The following is a 15,741-nucleotide window of genomic DNA, read 5'->3' on the forward strand; positions in this document are numbered from 1 at the left end:
ATATCCTTTAAATATTAGTAAAACATTTATGAAAGTTTGATCAATAATTTTTGTTTAAATTGTAAATGGTTTGGATAGAAAATGTACCCATAAATATATTAATAAATTAAACAAAATACAAACAGAGATATCAGATAACAACTCATAAATTATGTAAGTTCAGAATAAGAAAAATAATTTCAGACACATTGATTTCCCCACGACTGTTCCTTTCACCGTCCAACACATAATATCGTACAGCGTTTCTAAAAATAAATGATAATTTATGATCTAATCAGCAAGTGACTCAACATAAATATGATTTACGTTTTAATATATCTTTTTTGAGAAATAGTGAATAAATATAATTTTATTGTTTACATTTTATCATATCGTGCTTTCGTTTTTTAAATTAAGGCGCCATCTACCTTTCCTACCAATTAATAAAAAAAAAAACAGAGCCATCTACATACCATCGAAGACAGCTTTTAAACGTAACCGTGAGTTTCGTAATTATCCGTATATTCAAAAAATGACGCTGGTACCAATAAAATTAACAAAACATGTAATTTTAATTCAATTGTTTCAAGTTTGTAAATTTTCTTAATTATTTTAAATCAAGGAAATTTTCGAAGCGGCAACACTGACTTCTTTTCAGTTTTCGCTGAGCAGATAGCGATTATATTTGTTCGGACTAGGCCGGCACCGGCGTTTTTTTTATAATTGTAATTACCCACTGTATAGTCAATATTCGATAGATCAGTATACGTGGAATCTTAATTTTATTCATCCGGTATAACTAAGACTTAAAATGGTTAAAGTTGAAGTGAAATACACTAAGGTACGTAAAATTGTTTACACGTTATTACTTTCTGTTCAGCACGGATAACATAAGTTTCAATTTTTTAGCAAATGAAGCTATTTAACTGTATAGGTACTGAAACTATCATTGTAATCATTGTCAAGGTCACTTATTATTTGAGCACGTTGCGATAGATTATTTTATATTTGTTTCTCGATATCAAGAACTTGATTTTGCTTACAACTTAAGCGTACAATATAGTAGATATTTTAAGATTATATTATTTATTGCACTCCTTTATATTTTGTTTAAAATGCACTAAAACTTGTTCAAGTCATTAAATATTTTAAATATAACTGAAAAGTTAATCGTTTTGCGATTTAAGAGTACCTTTTAAATTTTTAAAAAGCAATTATAAATTTATATATCCAAACCAGATTTGTCTGGTTATACTAATAATAATATAATCACATAAGCATTTTTCGTGACTGATTGTCGAAATTTGATCACAATTTGAGGTTTTTTTTATAGGTATAATACAAATAAAAGTTTTTTGAAAATTGAATATTTAAAGAGATAAATCCTTCGTATGAATATTACTTTTGTATTACATAACAAAACAATAAAAATGATCCGTAAGAAAACACGCATGAAGTTACAAAAGTTATATTTAGAATGTTATTAAGATGAATCTTTCCCATTATTCAGTACAACAATATGTTATCTTAATAAAAAAATAACGTTATTCAATTCTTATTTATTTGAGTACACAATAAACGTTCGAAATTCAAATAATTGAGAAACTACCTTCATTTAATTCACATTTTCTCGACCTAAGGATCGGCGGTCGAAGTTAACGCAACTAGATTATAAGCAAGTTTTACAATGTGATATATAAATATTGGGGATTGCATTAGAAATTCGCATCCCGAATTTAAGGTTGGGGAAGGGGTGGGGGGTAAGGGGGGGTGGTGTAGCACCTACACCACCACTCCCCCCGCGCGGAAATCATTAGATTTTTTTTATTTCAATTTTTAAATTTCAATACTAAAATCATCAAAATTCGTACTGTTAGTTACATTTTGGAAGGGGAGAGATATAAAATTCCAATTATTGGTATACAATGTGATTTATGGCGCTGCGCCGGCCGCTGCCGCGGCACGCTCGCTTCGCTCGCTCGGCTTGCGCAGCGTTTGGTCATAAAATCTAACCTAACCTAACCTAACCTATCCTTAGCTACTATAACTATCTGCTATTTTTGTTGCCGGAGTGGCTTCGCCACTCCTGTGCCCCTCACAGCTGTTAATTTTGGGGGAAAAATAGACAACAATAGGTATATTTTAGAAATTTATAAGAACCATTTATCTGTATATATACTTGACTAAATTTAATAATGCGATAAATGGATCTTTTTTATATTTTATGTTATATTGTATTCTATTATCATGTTCGTAAAATCTTCTGGGTGATTATTATTTTCTTTACAAAAGAATCGCTTCACTACAAAATTAAATTAAACTTTTACACGTTTTTTTTACTATAAATTAATATAGTATTTGTTAAAATATAATACAGAAAAAAGCTAATAAACATAAAAATAATGATTTAAGGTTAATTATAATGTAAAATATCGATCCGTTACACGTAACTTTAAACGCACATTAAAAAAAACTATGGGTTTCCGCGGGTTGGGAGTGGTAAATTTCGAGAGAGGGGAACAACCCCTTTAAGAAACAACCCCTACTATCATCAAATTCGGGATGCGAATTTCTAATGCCGACCCAAATATTGTATGTTTAATCAAAAAATACAGCAAATAAAAAAATATTGTAACTAATACAAAGTATAAAGTGTTTTTCATATTAGTTTTGTATTAACGAGGGAGCAGCTATTACCATATAGCACTGAAAGATAGAATGCAATATTTTAAATGTCTAAATAAACTTACAAATAAAACAAAATCTATATATACTTTATCCTACTCCTTATAAGCAATTGTGCTATCGGTATAGTATATTTTAATTATTTTGAACGCATCATACATATCTCGTCATAATAGACAAAATGAAATTGATTTTCACATTTAGTTCAATAAATAACGGCTTTTAGACGAAAGAGTTTCTTCTAAAAGTAGGTCTTCAGAAAATAGTATTTTTTGTTATTTAATATATTTATCGTGAAGATCCATTTTTCTAAGTGAAATTCTCAATAATAATGTATCATGTCGCAGAAAACTGTCATATGTACATCCTCCAGCACAATCGTGCAGTGCAGCATTACAATAATTCACTCAATATTTTTATTCAGCTTTTCATCAACAATGAGTGGGTAGATGCCGTCAGTAAGAAGACCTTTCCGACAATAAATCCACAAGATGAGAATGTCATCACTAACGTTGCTGAAGGAGATAAGGTATGTCGGACACTACAAAATTTAAACCTACAGAAAAGAACCTAAAGAAATGTGTACAAACACATAATATCTTATTATAAAATAACCAATCGCTGTAAACGATGTCTTAAGTTTTGCGATTTTTTTCATTATTTATTCATCTATAGCCACAAAATAATACCTAAGTAAAGTTCCGATACATTGCGAACTGAAAATGAATGAATAGAAAATGTAGTCTGAAACACTGGATCCTCTTACTAAAAATACATGATATTGATCCTAAGCCTTTGTAGACAACTCTACACTACGAGACGTAATATGTATTCATATGTTACGATTTTATTGCCAATTTAAATGACACTATTGTAAGTCTCTTGACTGTTGATAAAATTCAAACATTCTAAAAAAAGTACAAACTACCTCACGTTGCTTACAAAACATGTCAACATTCGAAGAGTAATATGAACTGCCATACAAAGCCACAGATCAGCTTACGGATCAATATTGTTACGACTGTAAGTTACACTTTGAGTCCGTCAGAATCGACTCTTCATATTACAACATGAATGTGTCATATTCGCTCTGCGTTCCAGAAACTATTATTATTTTTAAATATAAATTAGATTTTTATGTAAAGATTATTTTAACAATTCCTATTTATATTCTGACATAACGTAGAATAATAATAATGGCTAATTATTTTAATTTTCGGAGATATCGTAGTTTACTGTACTTCAGTAGTCGAATAGTGTGTACACCGGTTTTCATGGGTACTCCACTCCAAGGTCCCAGGTTCGATTCCCGGCCGTGTCAATGTAGATAAAGTTCATTAGATTTTTTTGTTGTCTTGGGTCTGGATGTTTTTGGTACGGTCGTTAATACTTACATTACCTTTACTACAACAGCCTGTAAATTCCCATTGCTGGGCTAAAGGCCTCCTTTCCCTTTGAGGAGAAGGTTTGGAACATATTCCACCACGCTGTTCCAATGCGGGTTGGTGGAATACACATGTGGCAGAATTTCTATGAAATTTGTCACATGCAGGTTGCCTCACGATGTTTTCCTTCACCGCTGAGTACGAGATGAATTATAAAGACAAATTAAGCACATGAATCAGCGGTGCTTGCCTGGGTTTGATCCCGTAATCATCGGTTAAGATGCACGCGTTCTAACCACTGGGCCATCTCGACTCTTTATTACCTTTATTATGCTTATATTTAGCTACTTACATTGGTATCCGAGTAATGTATGAGATGTTGCCCAATATTAATTTATATTAAGTTATATTTTGTGATTTATGGCATAATAAAAGCTTAAGATTTTTTAAATCAACCAATGTTAAAAGGAAAACTAATATTTTGTTAATCGATTAAAGAATTATAAGAAGCAAGAATTATCAGTAATAACAGTATTCATATTTTAATTTTTAAATACTATAATATGAATTTTTCATTTTAGGCTGATATCGACATAGCTGTCGCCGCAGCAAGGAAAGCCTTCCATCGCTACTCGCATTGGCGTACAATGGACGCATCGAGAAGAGGAATGCTATTGTTGAAGCTAGCAGAACTTATTGAATCGCAAGCGAGATACTTAGCGGAACTCGAAACTTTAGATTGCGGAAAACCAGTTAAAATAGCTGAAGAGGAAGTTTATTACTCAACTAGCGTCATAAGATACTACGCAGGAAAAGCTGACAAAATTTTAGGCAGCACGATTCCAGCTGGTATGTCCCTGAAAATTTTAATATTTTTTATAGAAAATTATTTAATTTTCGTCATTGCATTTTTTAAGCGAAAATAACACTTGATTGTAATTAATTCATTCAATCAATTGTATTCAAATAATTGTAGTTATGAAATTAATTAATTAATTGAAACGAAATTACAAGTTGTTACTATGATCGTAATATCGACCATCTAAATAAGAGTTTTATCTTTCAAGATTCATGTTATTTGTCACATTTTGGTGGACATCTACAATGGCTAGATACCGAATACAATAATTATAATGACACCACTACGACATCATCGATAAAGAATATCAATACGATAATTTGTTTAATACTATGCTGTTAAGTTCCTCGATGATAAGTTAATTTGTACATCATACCATGTTTATAGTACGTGCGTTTCCTAATTTTTTCGTATTTTTTGCAGTACTTTTTAAAAAACATTGTATTCACCCTCTGGCATACGCTGACACTTGGCAGCATTAGAACTTGAAATACGCCAATCAAAGTGTGCCATGTTGAATGCTTTAATTGAATATTTAAAGAAAATTGGTTGATAAATGGTTGATAAATTTTGATATTGAAAGAATATTGAAAATGATAGTACACGAGTTCGAACTTTCAACTTCTCTATTGTGTGACGCACAATATCACGCTATCTCCTGAATAAAGAAGCGTGTTAGTTATGCAAACAAATTGCCATGACTCCACGAAAACATTGTATTATCTCATATATTTGCAGATGGCGATGTTTTGTCTATGACCTTAAAAGAGCCCGTTGGTGTATGCGCCCAAATTATACCGTGGAATTACCCAATTCCTATGCTATCTTGGAAACTAGCCCCAGCTCTAGCAGCAGGTATTTATTTTAAATATAAATTTTCCTTTCATTATTATGAGAATATTTACAGAATATATTTTTGTATCGAAACAGTCTCACGTAAGGATTAAAACTTAAAGCAAGTGAGAGTAAATTTCAGAAAACAAAATTTTATTTATAAATTATGTGATTTGCTTAAAACCGTCGCTATTATTGATACGTAAAAACTGAGCGTCCATATTCCAGGTCAGATATAATTCAGGTGCAACCGTTTTACAGGCTGACGGGGCACGTGAGTATAAATACCTGCAACCCAACTACAATACTGCCCCGATCCCAGATTTTCGAGAACATCGGAATCTTTTGTTGCCTCTTTATTTTTTTAATTATATTTCAAGGATGCACGGTGGTATTGAAGCCCGCTGAACAAACCCCGCTAACTGCCCTCGCGATCGGCGCTCTTATCAAAGAGGCGGGATTCCCTCCGGGGGTAGTGAACATAGTTCCCGGGTACGGACCCACAGCTGGGGCAGCTCTCACTCATCACCCTGATGTGGATAAAGTTGCTTTCACTGGTTCTACAGAGGTCAGTAAAGAGCTTTTAAAAAATGTATTGTTATAGCAATCGGATAATTTTACTCTTTTCATTTTGGTTTCTTTTGTTGCCAACTCCTCGCCATTGCCCAGCAGTGACCACTCACTAGTTGATATTTTTATACTTCAATTGGGAATAAGTCATTATTCTGTCATTTTTAAAATATAATAGGAAGCGATGTAAACCTGCTTGATGATTTAGATCATGTTCGGGTGACACAGGAGAGGAGGAAGACCGATTTTGCAAAATTATAACTATGTCTGTGCATCAATGACGAATGACTGAAATGAACTATGTATCATATAAGCAAAGAAAATAAAATTTACTGCCTACATTACCAAAAGTATCGTTAGTTTATAACATCGAAAAACAAACATCTCTAAGACTTTTTATTCCATACTAATCTTGAGGTTACTATGGTTATTATAGAAGTAATTAGAACTTCTCTCAACGTAGTGTGAAATAGTCAAAGTGTTAAAATACGAACAATACTCGTAATTATGGACGTGCTTTATAAATATGTAATTATAATATAGCCTGCTATTATTAGAATTTTTATAATACCCAAAACAGACATAACCACTGCGAATGTAGGAAGATAAAAAATCCGAATAATCGTTCATAATTTTTTTAATTTTAAATTTTCTGTATGGTAATTAAAGGAAATGTTTTCACTCATGTTTTATAAACATATGAATATGTAGACAACGTCGGTTATAACCGAAGAGTAAGAGTAAATATAATTGATTTTATCTCAACAATTTATTTTTGAAGCATTAATTGATTTTTATGTATAATATGAGTTTTATAATTTTAGGTGGGAAAACTAATCTTAGGTGCCGCTCCTGTCGCCAACCTTAAAAGAGTAACATTGGAATTGGGGGGAAAGAGCCCATTAGTGGTGTTTAATGATGCTGATGGTACGTAAAATATCTTATAATGAAACTTCATTTTAAAAGTTTTATATCTTGATTTAGTAATAAGTATAGATGTATAACAGAGGAGTTAGATATAAAAATGTATTTTACTTATTTCTTGTTTGTTTTAGTTTGAGTTATGTTGTATAATTTTAATGATTTCGTTTAGTCGAGAAGGCCGCTCAGATCGCGCACGCGGCGGCTTTCGCGAACGGCGGGCAATGTTGCTGCGCCGGTACGCGCACGTATGTGCAGAGCGGTGTCTATGACCAGTTCGTGACCAAGGCCGCAGAGATCGCGCGGAACAGGAGTGTCGGGGACCCCTTCGATGACGTACAACAGGGGCCACAGGTAGACATCAAATATTAATTTAGTAATTGTGTTGCGTGTATTTACGATTGAAACAACACAAGTTTTAGCTAAATGACAGACCGTTAATGTAAGATTTTTGGACTATAGCTGTTTATTCCTGTTAAGAGTTTTAAAGCTTATTTTACCACCGTTAATTTCCTGTATATATCACATGGCAAAGTCGTTTCTGCTGTAATATGTTTATTTGTTTCACTCATTGTTCTTCCGAATATAAACTGCGACCATCGGGTTGTGTTGCGACTATTGGGTATCTAAAATGTATGTAAAGCGCGTTTAACAATTGTGGGTCAGGAATTTAACTATCTGCTCAATCGTCAGTCACGACCAGATGCCGTGCCAAGTGTCACTTGAAGGCCTAATGTCCGTGTTCTCAGATCGACAAAGAGATGTACAACAAAGTGCTGTCGTACATCGAGGCGGGGCGGGCGGAGGGCGCGCGCTGCGTGGCGGGCGGCGGTAAGCTGGATAGGAGGGGCTACTACATCCAACCCACCGTGTTCGCTGACGTCAAGGATGACATGAAGATCGCAAGAGAAGAGGTTACATATCATACATTTCTTGCATTTTACGAAATATGTTGTAGTAAAATAGCTCCCTGTAAGAGTCCCACCACTGGGCTAAGGAATCATTATTGCTTAAGGAGACGGTTTGATTTTGATGAAAGTTGTTAGAACAATGCCAGTTTGTTACCATTTGGTGCGCTGTTGTTACTACCCGCTCCACCGCCAAGTATTGTTTTATTGCATTCCTGTTTGAAGGGTGAGTGAGCTAGTTCAACCACAGGCAAAAGGAAATAATATCATGCAACAAAAATACAATAATGCATATAATATAAGTGAGTTTCCTGGTGACGTTTTCCTTCATTGTCGAATGCTCAAAAAAAGCTCAACATTCAACTAAGTCTACAATTATTAACTACAATAAGCTTAAGCGTCAAGGATTACCGTTTTAAAAGTGACCTGTTTTACTTAGATCTTCGGACCAGTCCAGAGCGTTTTCAAGTTCGATACATTTGAAGAAGTTGTAGACCGCGCAAACGACACCAACTATGGTCTTGGCGCTGGCGTTATTACCAATGATATTACCACCGCTTTGACCTTCGCTAAACATGTTCGTGCCGGATCCGTGTGGTAAGACAGCATATGTTTATAATCCAGGCTCTATTATCTATTTTTTTAAGTATCCATTTCAAAGTGTCTCCCGTGTTTACATATTAAAATAATTGATTAATTGGTTTTTTTATCCTTAGTTGTAACTATGTCATATATGCATCTAGCAGTCTTAATAATCGGCCTTATATTATTAAAACACATAATATAAAAAAAAAAACATATATATACAAATTCATAAATATGATACATCAATCAGACTTCTTACTTTCCCATCTATTAATTATGTCGAATATATTGTATATTATTTTCCTGTTTTACCGACTCTTTCGAGTGATAGGTATACATATATTATATATATACATATATATACGTACACTTTGATACAATAATTCTTCTAACATTACTAAAACTACTTTTCTTTCAGGATAAATACGTACGATCACGTCTCTAGTCAAACTCCATTTGGTGGATTCAAAGACTCTGGTCTCGGAAGAGAATTGTAAGTTTTATTTTTAACATGATTTTCCTAAATTTGGTACTTAATAGCCAAAGTAGATCCTGGTTGGTCCATGTTCGAACTCAGTTATAAGCCATGCTATGACAAAATGTTCACATCACCGCAGCATCTTCAGTTTGTAAAAAAATCGATTTTAATAAATAGGTAATATTCACTGGTTAGACAAACCAGTGAATATTACCCTGACTTTATTACTCTGTTTTTTTAGGTTCATTTCCAAACTGACATTAGATTTTATTTTTAATACACTAAATTGAAAAAAAAATAGTGTTTGTTTGTGTTTGTTTAGATGACACACAATCATTACATATTATAAAACAAAGTCCCTTGCACGTGGAAAATATAATAAAGCAACAATTGTAGAGGTTTAAATAAGAGTTTTGTGTTCTTCTTTACATTAATATAATCAATATGTTCTTGTTTCAGGGGTGAGGATGGTATTAATCAATATTTAGAAGCAAAGACTGTTACTGTGGCACTTCCTAAGATTCCTCTATTATAAGAAAAAATAAAATAATGTCTTGTTGATTTTGTTATTTGTTAATACACTTTATACTTGTTTGAAATAAAAGTTTTTAATACATTTTAACTTTTTATTGAAACTAAGCGTTATTAAAAGTGTAGTATTAGTTATAACCACACGTGAGATCTCTAAAATGATATTTACTCGTCAAATTAACATAATATTTAGATTAAAAATGTTTTCTCTTAATTTTGTTAGTGAAAGTACCGATGTTTCTTTAAAAATGTTCAAAATTTCTTATTTTCATTACAAGACCTATGTACAACGGTATTCTGAATTCTTGGTAACTAATTCATGACCAAAAAAAATTATCATTCTTTAAATCTTTCATCAGCACGTTAATTGCTATCCTCACAAAATCTGCTTCGTATTTTTGTAAGTTAGATTATCAGCGACCTGAATTGTGTTGTAATTAAAAGTTGTATTTTTAAACTTTTCAACACAGAAACAATTATAAAAATTAAAGCTATAAGCAAATTCAAAATTGCATTGTCTGAGCTATAATTTAGCACACCTCAACCGCAAACGGCTGGCATGCTAGGTATATTACGAGAAATAAAAATCACGATTTGCGTAGCTTTCATTTGTTTTTTGTTTTTTTAAGCTCGCAATTAGTAGACAATTTTAGTGTCTGGTGAGTGTAATTTTTTGCGCGTGTTATTCGAAATGATTTCACCGATTTCGTGTTATTATTTTTTTTTATTTTATACTACCTGTTGCCCGCGGCATCGCTCGCGTTTTAGAGGTTTGTTTGTCATGTTTATTTGGCAATAAAGGACCCTATGTTCTTTCTTGTAGTTTAAGTTTGCTTCATTCCAAGTTTCATCAAATTCCGTTCATTGATTTGGTGGTGAAAGAGCGACAGATAGACAGACTGAGTTATTTTCACAGTTATAATATTTTTTATCTTTATACAAGCACTTTTGACTCGTCAATTAACAATTAAGTGAAGCATACCTGTGTATGTCGCCACCAAACGTTATAATAAATAAAATATCATAAAAAATAGGATCTCATTTTAATAGTAAAACACTTACCGACAATTTTGTACTGCTTCTCTGTAAGATGATTCGAAATCATTCCACAAACATGTGCACCCAACGAGTGTCCCACGCACGTGATCTTCTTAGCTAAGGCTCCAGCTTGCGTTAAATACGAATAAAGTTGGGCTGTGCATTGTGCTGCTAACCTTGAAAGAAAACAAATTATCGTATAACGTATTTACATTTAGTAAAAAAAATTAAAACACCCCGTGTTATTATATTTTTTTAATGGAACATAGAAAATACGATTAAACGGGGAAGTACTTTGCATTCTACGTAGTCATGATATAAAAGGAGTCGTTTTTTTATTTTGACTTACGGTCGCGTTTTCTCCTCAATAACTACCTATAAATAAGGATTATACTCTATTCTAACGATAAGAAGAAAAAAGCCAAATAAACAAAAACATAAACAACATTTGACAGCAAATTATCGCGATATCATCGGACGATCGAGATCATTGGTCGGAGAGAGCTTTAATAATCTACTATATTCTATCGATTTGCGAAAAAATTGCATCGTGAAAGTCGACGAAATTTTTATCGGAGTTTGGTTGTAAAATTATAGTGAAAATAAGTAGTTATGTGTAATCGTGTCGTATTATAAATAAACCTATATTAACCATAAACTCTTAGCGGTGCACAATACAGCAATTTTTTTAGCAAATCGCAAGAAATACTTAAATCTAAGGTTGTTTTGTTTTGTTTTGTTTACCTATTTTCTTACTACTATAGGAATTAGCTACATGTTAATTAATGGTGGTGAAATTTAATGACAACTTAGCTGGCGACGTAATTTTCAAAACATGTTTTCGATTTTTTTGTTGTCTCGATGCTGGACTACAAGGATACTAAGGATTTAATCCACTCACTTCGTGTTAGAGAGCGCAGACAAGTAACACGGAAATCTTGTGAGAGCAGACCAGTCCACCATAAACACGTTGTAGTCTTTGCGAGATAAATATGCTGTAACAAAAAAAAAAGATTTTAACTGTTCGTCTGGATACATAGATAATACATATATACTGAAATCTAGATATTTTGTACAAAATTACACTCTTCATTTGAGGTCTCTCAAATCAGTGGTAATTACTTATATATATGGAGATTTTTTTGTAATGTCTAACACACAGCTATAAAAATATTTTCTAATGACTATACATTTTAAACATTTTAAATTTACGGTTACAGTGACAATCGATTTTACTCAAAGTTTTCATTTATTATTTTTAAGAAGTTTATTATGTATTAACAGTGTGTCCAGTAATTGACGTATGTTTAAATTACTATGAAAATTATCAGCCTTAAAGTCAAAGTCAACCTTGCTACAGAATTATATACCAATTTTAATTTATTAATAATCTTAGTGTATATAAATAGTTTTCTCTAAGAAGCTACATTAATCCTTTACTTGTATTCAAGGCTATATCTCATTCGCTTTTACATATTATAATAAAAACTTAGCGGTCCGTCCTGGCATCACACGGGTATAATAAAGGGTTATATATAACTTTTATATTTAGATTATAAATATTAAAAGAAAAAAAATCCCTTTAGGAATATTGAAATTGTAGGTTTAACTCTAACATAATATTTATGTATTATATATAAAAACCTTCCTCCTGAATCACTCTGCTTATAAATGAAATCCACATTAAAATAAGTTGCATAGCTTAAAAGATCTGAGCGTAGACACGTCGGGAAATGACTTTGTTTCATAATATGTAGAACTGCATAATATAAAATTATAAAAATGTACCTACTCCTAAATGTATGTCAAGTGAGTTGAGAAAGTCTATAAACATCTATTTATTAATATTAAATTAAAATTCACATTTAGATTGAGAAATTATATTTGTAAAAAGAACGATTTTGAAATTTATGTTTCCTTATAAAGTAATATTAAATTTTATAATATTGAAACATTTTACACCTAGATTGTTAAAATAAATTCTTCTTTTATATATACAAACTACTTATCCCGAAGTCATCTGGGTGAAATAAGATTTAGCATTTCCGTTGGTCAATGTACCAAAGATCCATATTAACACAATAACTTATATTGAGAGCAATGAGACTGTATTGCGATTGATTGCCTTGAATATTCACATGCCAGTATATAAAGATCTGTTCTGTTATGTAAGAACAAACTCGAGACTCATCGCAGAAAACGATTTTGAGATGTCGAAAAGCGACTTTGAATTGTTTTGTCCAAAATAGCATAAATTTTTTCATAAGTAAGATCTAACAAGCTTAAGAGGCAAATAACAATGGAATATTTAGTTAAATGAGAATGAAATCTTTTGAATTGAATTTAAATTCAAAAAATTCTCACGAAAAATTATTTAATATAAATTATTTTTTGGTAATTATTGTATTATACTGTACTGTGCAGTAAACACATCTATAAACAAAAATCGTCAACAATTGATCATTATCTTTAAAAATATATATTTACGTTTTATATTCATAGTATTATATATATAATGAACTTCTAAATAATAATTATCCTCACCAGAGTTCCTTTTCTTAATATATAATTTGTGTAAGCAGTACGCGACTATCCAATTATTTAGTTTCTTTTTTGTTTTAGGGCTGCCACTGTAATGTTTTAGAAAAGAAAAAAAAACATAACAGAAATATTTATTCTTTAAACGGAGATTAAATTATACGTTATTTGCCTTTTCTTTCTTTATAACTTTATTTCGCAGTGACAGTAAGGGAGAGTCGAAATGTGTTTTATAAAACTAAATAACAATTATTATTTTTACGCTTATCTGTGTTGATCAGTCATGTAATTACATGTTTTAAAGGTTAAAAAATCTAAACATGTATAATAATTACTAGCCAGATGTTATACGTATGCGTCACTGGCTCGGCTTCAATTAACCTCATGGAGAGACTTTGATATCGAAGAATCAATAAACGCACTGGTTACATTTAACTATTCTTCTTTTTATATAACCTTTGCGCAACACAACATATACACATAACACGATATAATATATGATAGATTATTTGTAAATAGTTTACAAATAACTTGCTATATGGGATACCAGTATTATCAATGATCGTTTTGGTAACCTTAAACTTGTCATTACAGTCATTATTAATTAAAATAACTTATTATTAAAATTTTATCTGTAAATACCAGTTCAATCCAGCAATACGATTTTTTTAAAAAACGTATCATAAATATTGCTGTCGTTGTATCCAAATAAATTAAAAAAAAAAGTGAAGTTCGAACAGATATGTCCCTGTGTCGTCGTTATCGTGTATACAACAGACTTATCAAGTTATTGAGTGAAATTTAAATAAATGTTCCGCCTTAATAATAAATTTCTAAAGAGACAATAATTATGATTCTATGATGACAGCGGTGGAATAGGTTGTATAGGAGAACAATATGTATTGGTTTTGGTCCTATTCAGTGAAAAAAAAAGAAACAGAAGACTGCGTTTTATAGACCGGGATTTTCTTGTCATTATATTTTATACATCACATACATATATTCGCGTACGTTCCTTCCCGTTGTTCTAGTATATTTTATAATACGATTAATAAATTATATATGTATACAGTCTGGTTTAGGTTTATAAAGACAGCAGCTATGATTTCAAAGGCATAAATGTAATGCATTTTTAAATGATCGTCATTGAATCACTTTAAATCGGCGTAACCTCAGAACGGATCAATATTCACTTGGTACAGTCTGCTTGCTCGTTCTACTTAGCATATCATTGAAACACAATTCGTATAAGTTCAACATAATACGTACATGCGTTTGAATGCGTCAGACAATTAGATCTGCATTTGATTCTAAGTGATTGCTATCACAAGATTTTAAAGTATCGTTTCGTAAATTGAAATGATATATTTTCGACATTTGCAATAATTGTTAACTGTGTCATTTTTTTTTAAATATATTTTTATTGATGTTTTTAGCAAAATAAATTTATGTATTTACTAATATTATAAATGCGAAAGTTGTCACGGCCACCGAATTTAATGAAATTTGGTAGAAAGCTTGAACGCCTAGGGACCAACCAAAACACGATTTAATCTTTAAATTTATTACGATATGTGTGTATTACACGATTTTAAAGTTGAACATACTAATACTTATATAATTTGAGTGATAAAATAAAATACTTTAATCCACCAGGGTATTAGAATAGACAATTTATAGTTTTTAAATATATTAAGATTATAATTCTTACTTTATAGGATTACTTTCCGTTACATGTTTGTCGTATATTATTTAAAAAATAATTGTTTTATATATAATATTATTCCAACGAGTCACTAGAACAAACCTTTTTCATAATCTTGGAATTTTCTTTTACTAATGGAAAAAAATTAACACCTCTATATGTTTCTATTTTGATAATTTTCAAAAATACATACGAGTATGTATATGTAATTAGTGCATATCATTTATATATTACAACAGATGTATGAATACATTAAAATAATATAATTTTATGCCCTTAAGTATATAAGTTTATTATTAAGTGCGTGTAACATTTTGTTTTGTAGTAAATAAATTTGTAAAATATATTTTTTAATATCTCTAGATATACGACAACCTCCTTGTAAATACAGGTATATTTTTTTAGGTAACACTAATGCTCTGACTTGTAATAATCTAAACTATTCGAAAAAGAATTATAATGCGTAACCACGACATTTCGCAGATTCACCCCCTTAAAATTTAGTATATTGACGTGACAAGTGTGAATTTCATAGTGTTTTGTTTCATAAAGAGCTGCTTTACTCTATTATACAATAAGCCATCAATACACGTATCATTAGCATTACGCATATATAATAATGGTTTTGTTTTACGATAAACACTATCAATTACCACATTCAAGATTGCACAGAATAAGCAACTTCATACTAACATGATAAAAAATATATTTATGTTTTGCTTTAT

The 15,741-nt window shown here is 31.2% G+C and overlaps 2 protein-coding genes across 2 annotated transcripts in view; both read left to right on the forward strand.

Moving 5' to 3' along the window:
* The window catches only part of LOC124531972 (inactive pancreatic lipase-related protein 1-like), a 42,897-nt gene that overhangs the window by 8,990 nt on the left and 18,166 nt on the right, over positions 1-15,741 (forward strand). The window lies entirely within an intron of this gene.
* On the forward strand, positions 645-9,763 carry LOC124531971 (aldehyde dehydrogenase X, mitochondrial-like). The gene is made up of 11 exons (XM_047106574.1): positions 645-820; positions 3,089-3,193; positions 4,631-4,898; positions 5,647-5,763; positions 6,123-6,310; positions 7,137-7,239; positions 7,406-7,587; positions 7,983-8,147; positions 8,581-8,738; positions 9,145-9,219; positions 9,664-9,763. The coding sequence occupies exons 1-11, from the start codon at positions 791-793 to the stop codon at positions 9,737-9,739; spliced, it is 1,467 nt and encodes a 488-aa protein (XP_046962530.1). The 5' UTR covers positions 645-790; the 3' UTR covers positions 9,740-9,763.

The sequence above is a fragment of the Vanessa cardui genome, chromosome 8, assembly GCF_905220365.1.
Source record: "Vanessa cardui chromosome 8, ilVanCard2.1, whole genome shotgun sequence".
Lineage (NCBI taxonomy): Eukaryota > Metazoa > Arthropoda > Insecta > Lepidoptera > Nymphalidae > Vanessa > Vanessa cardui.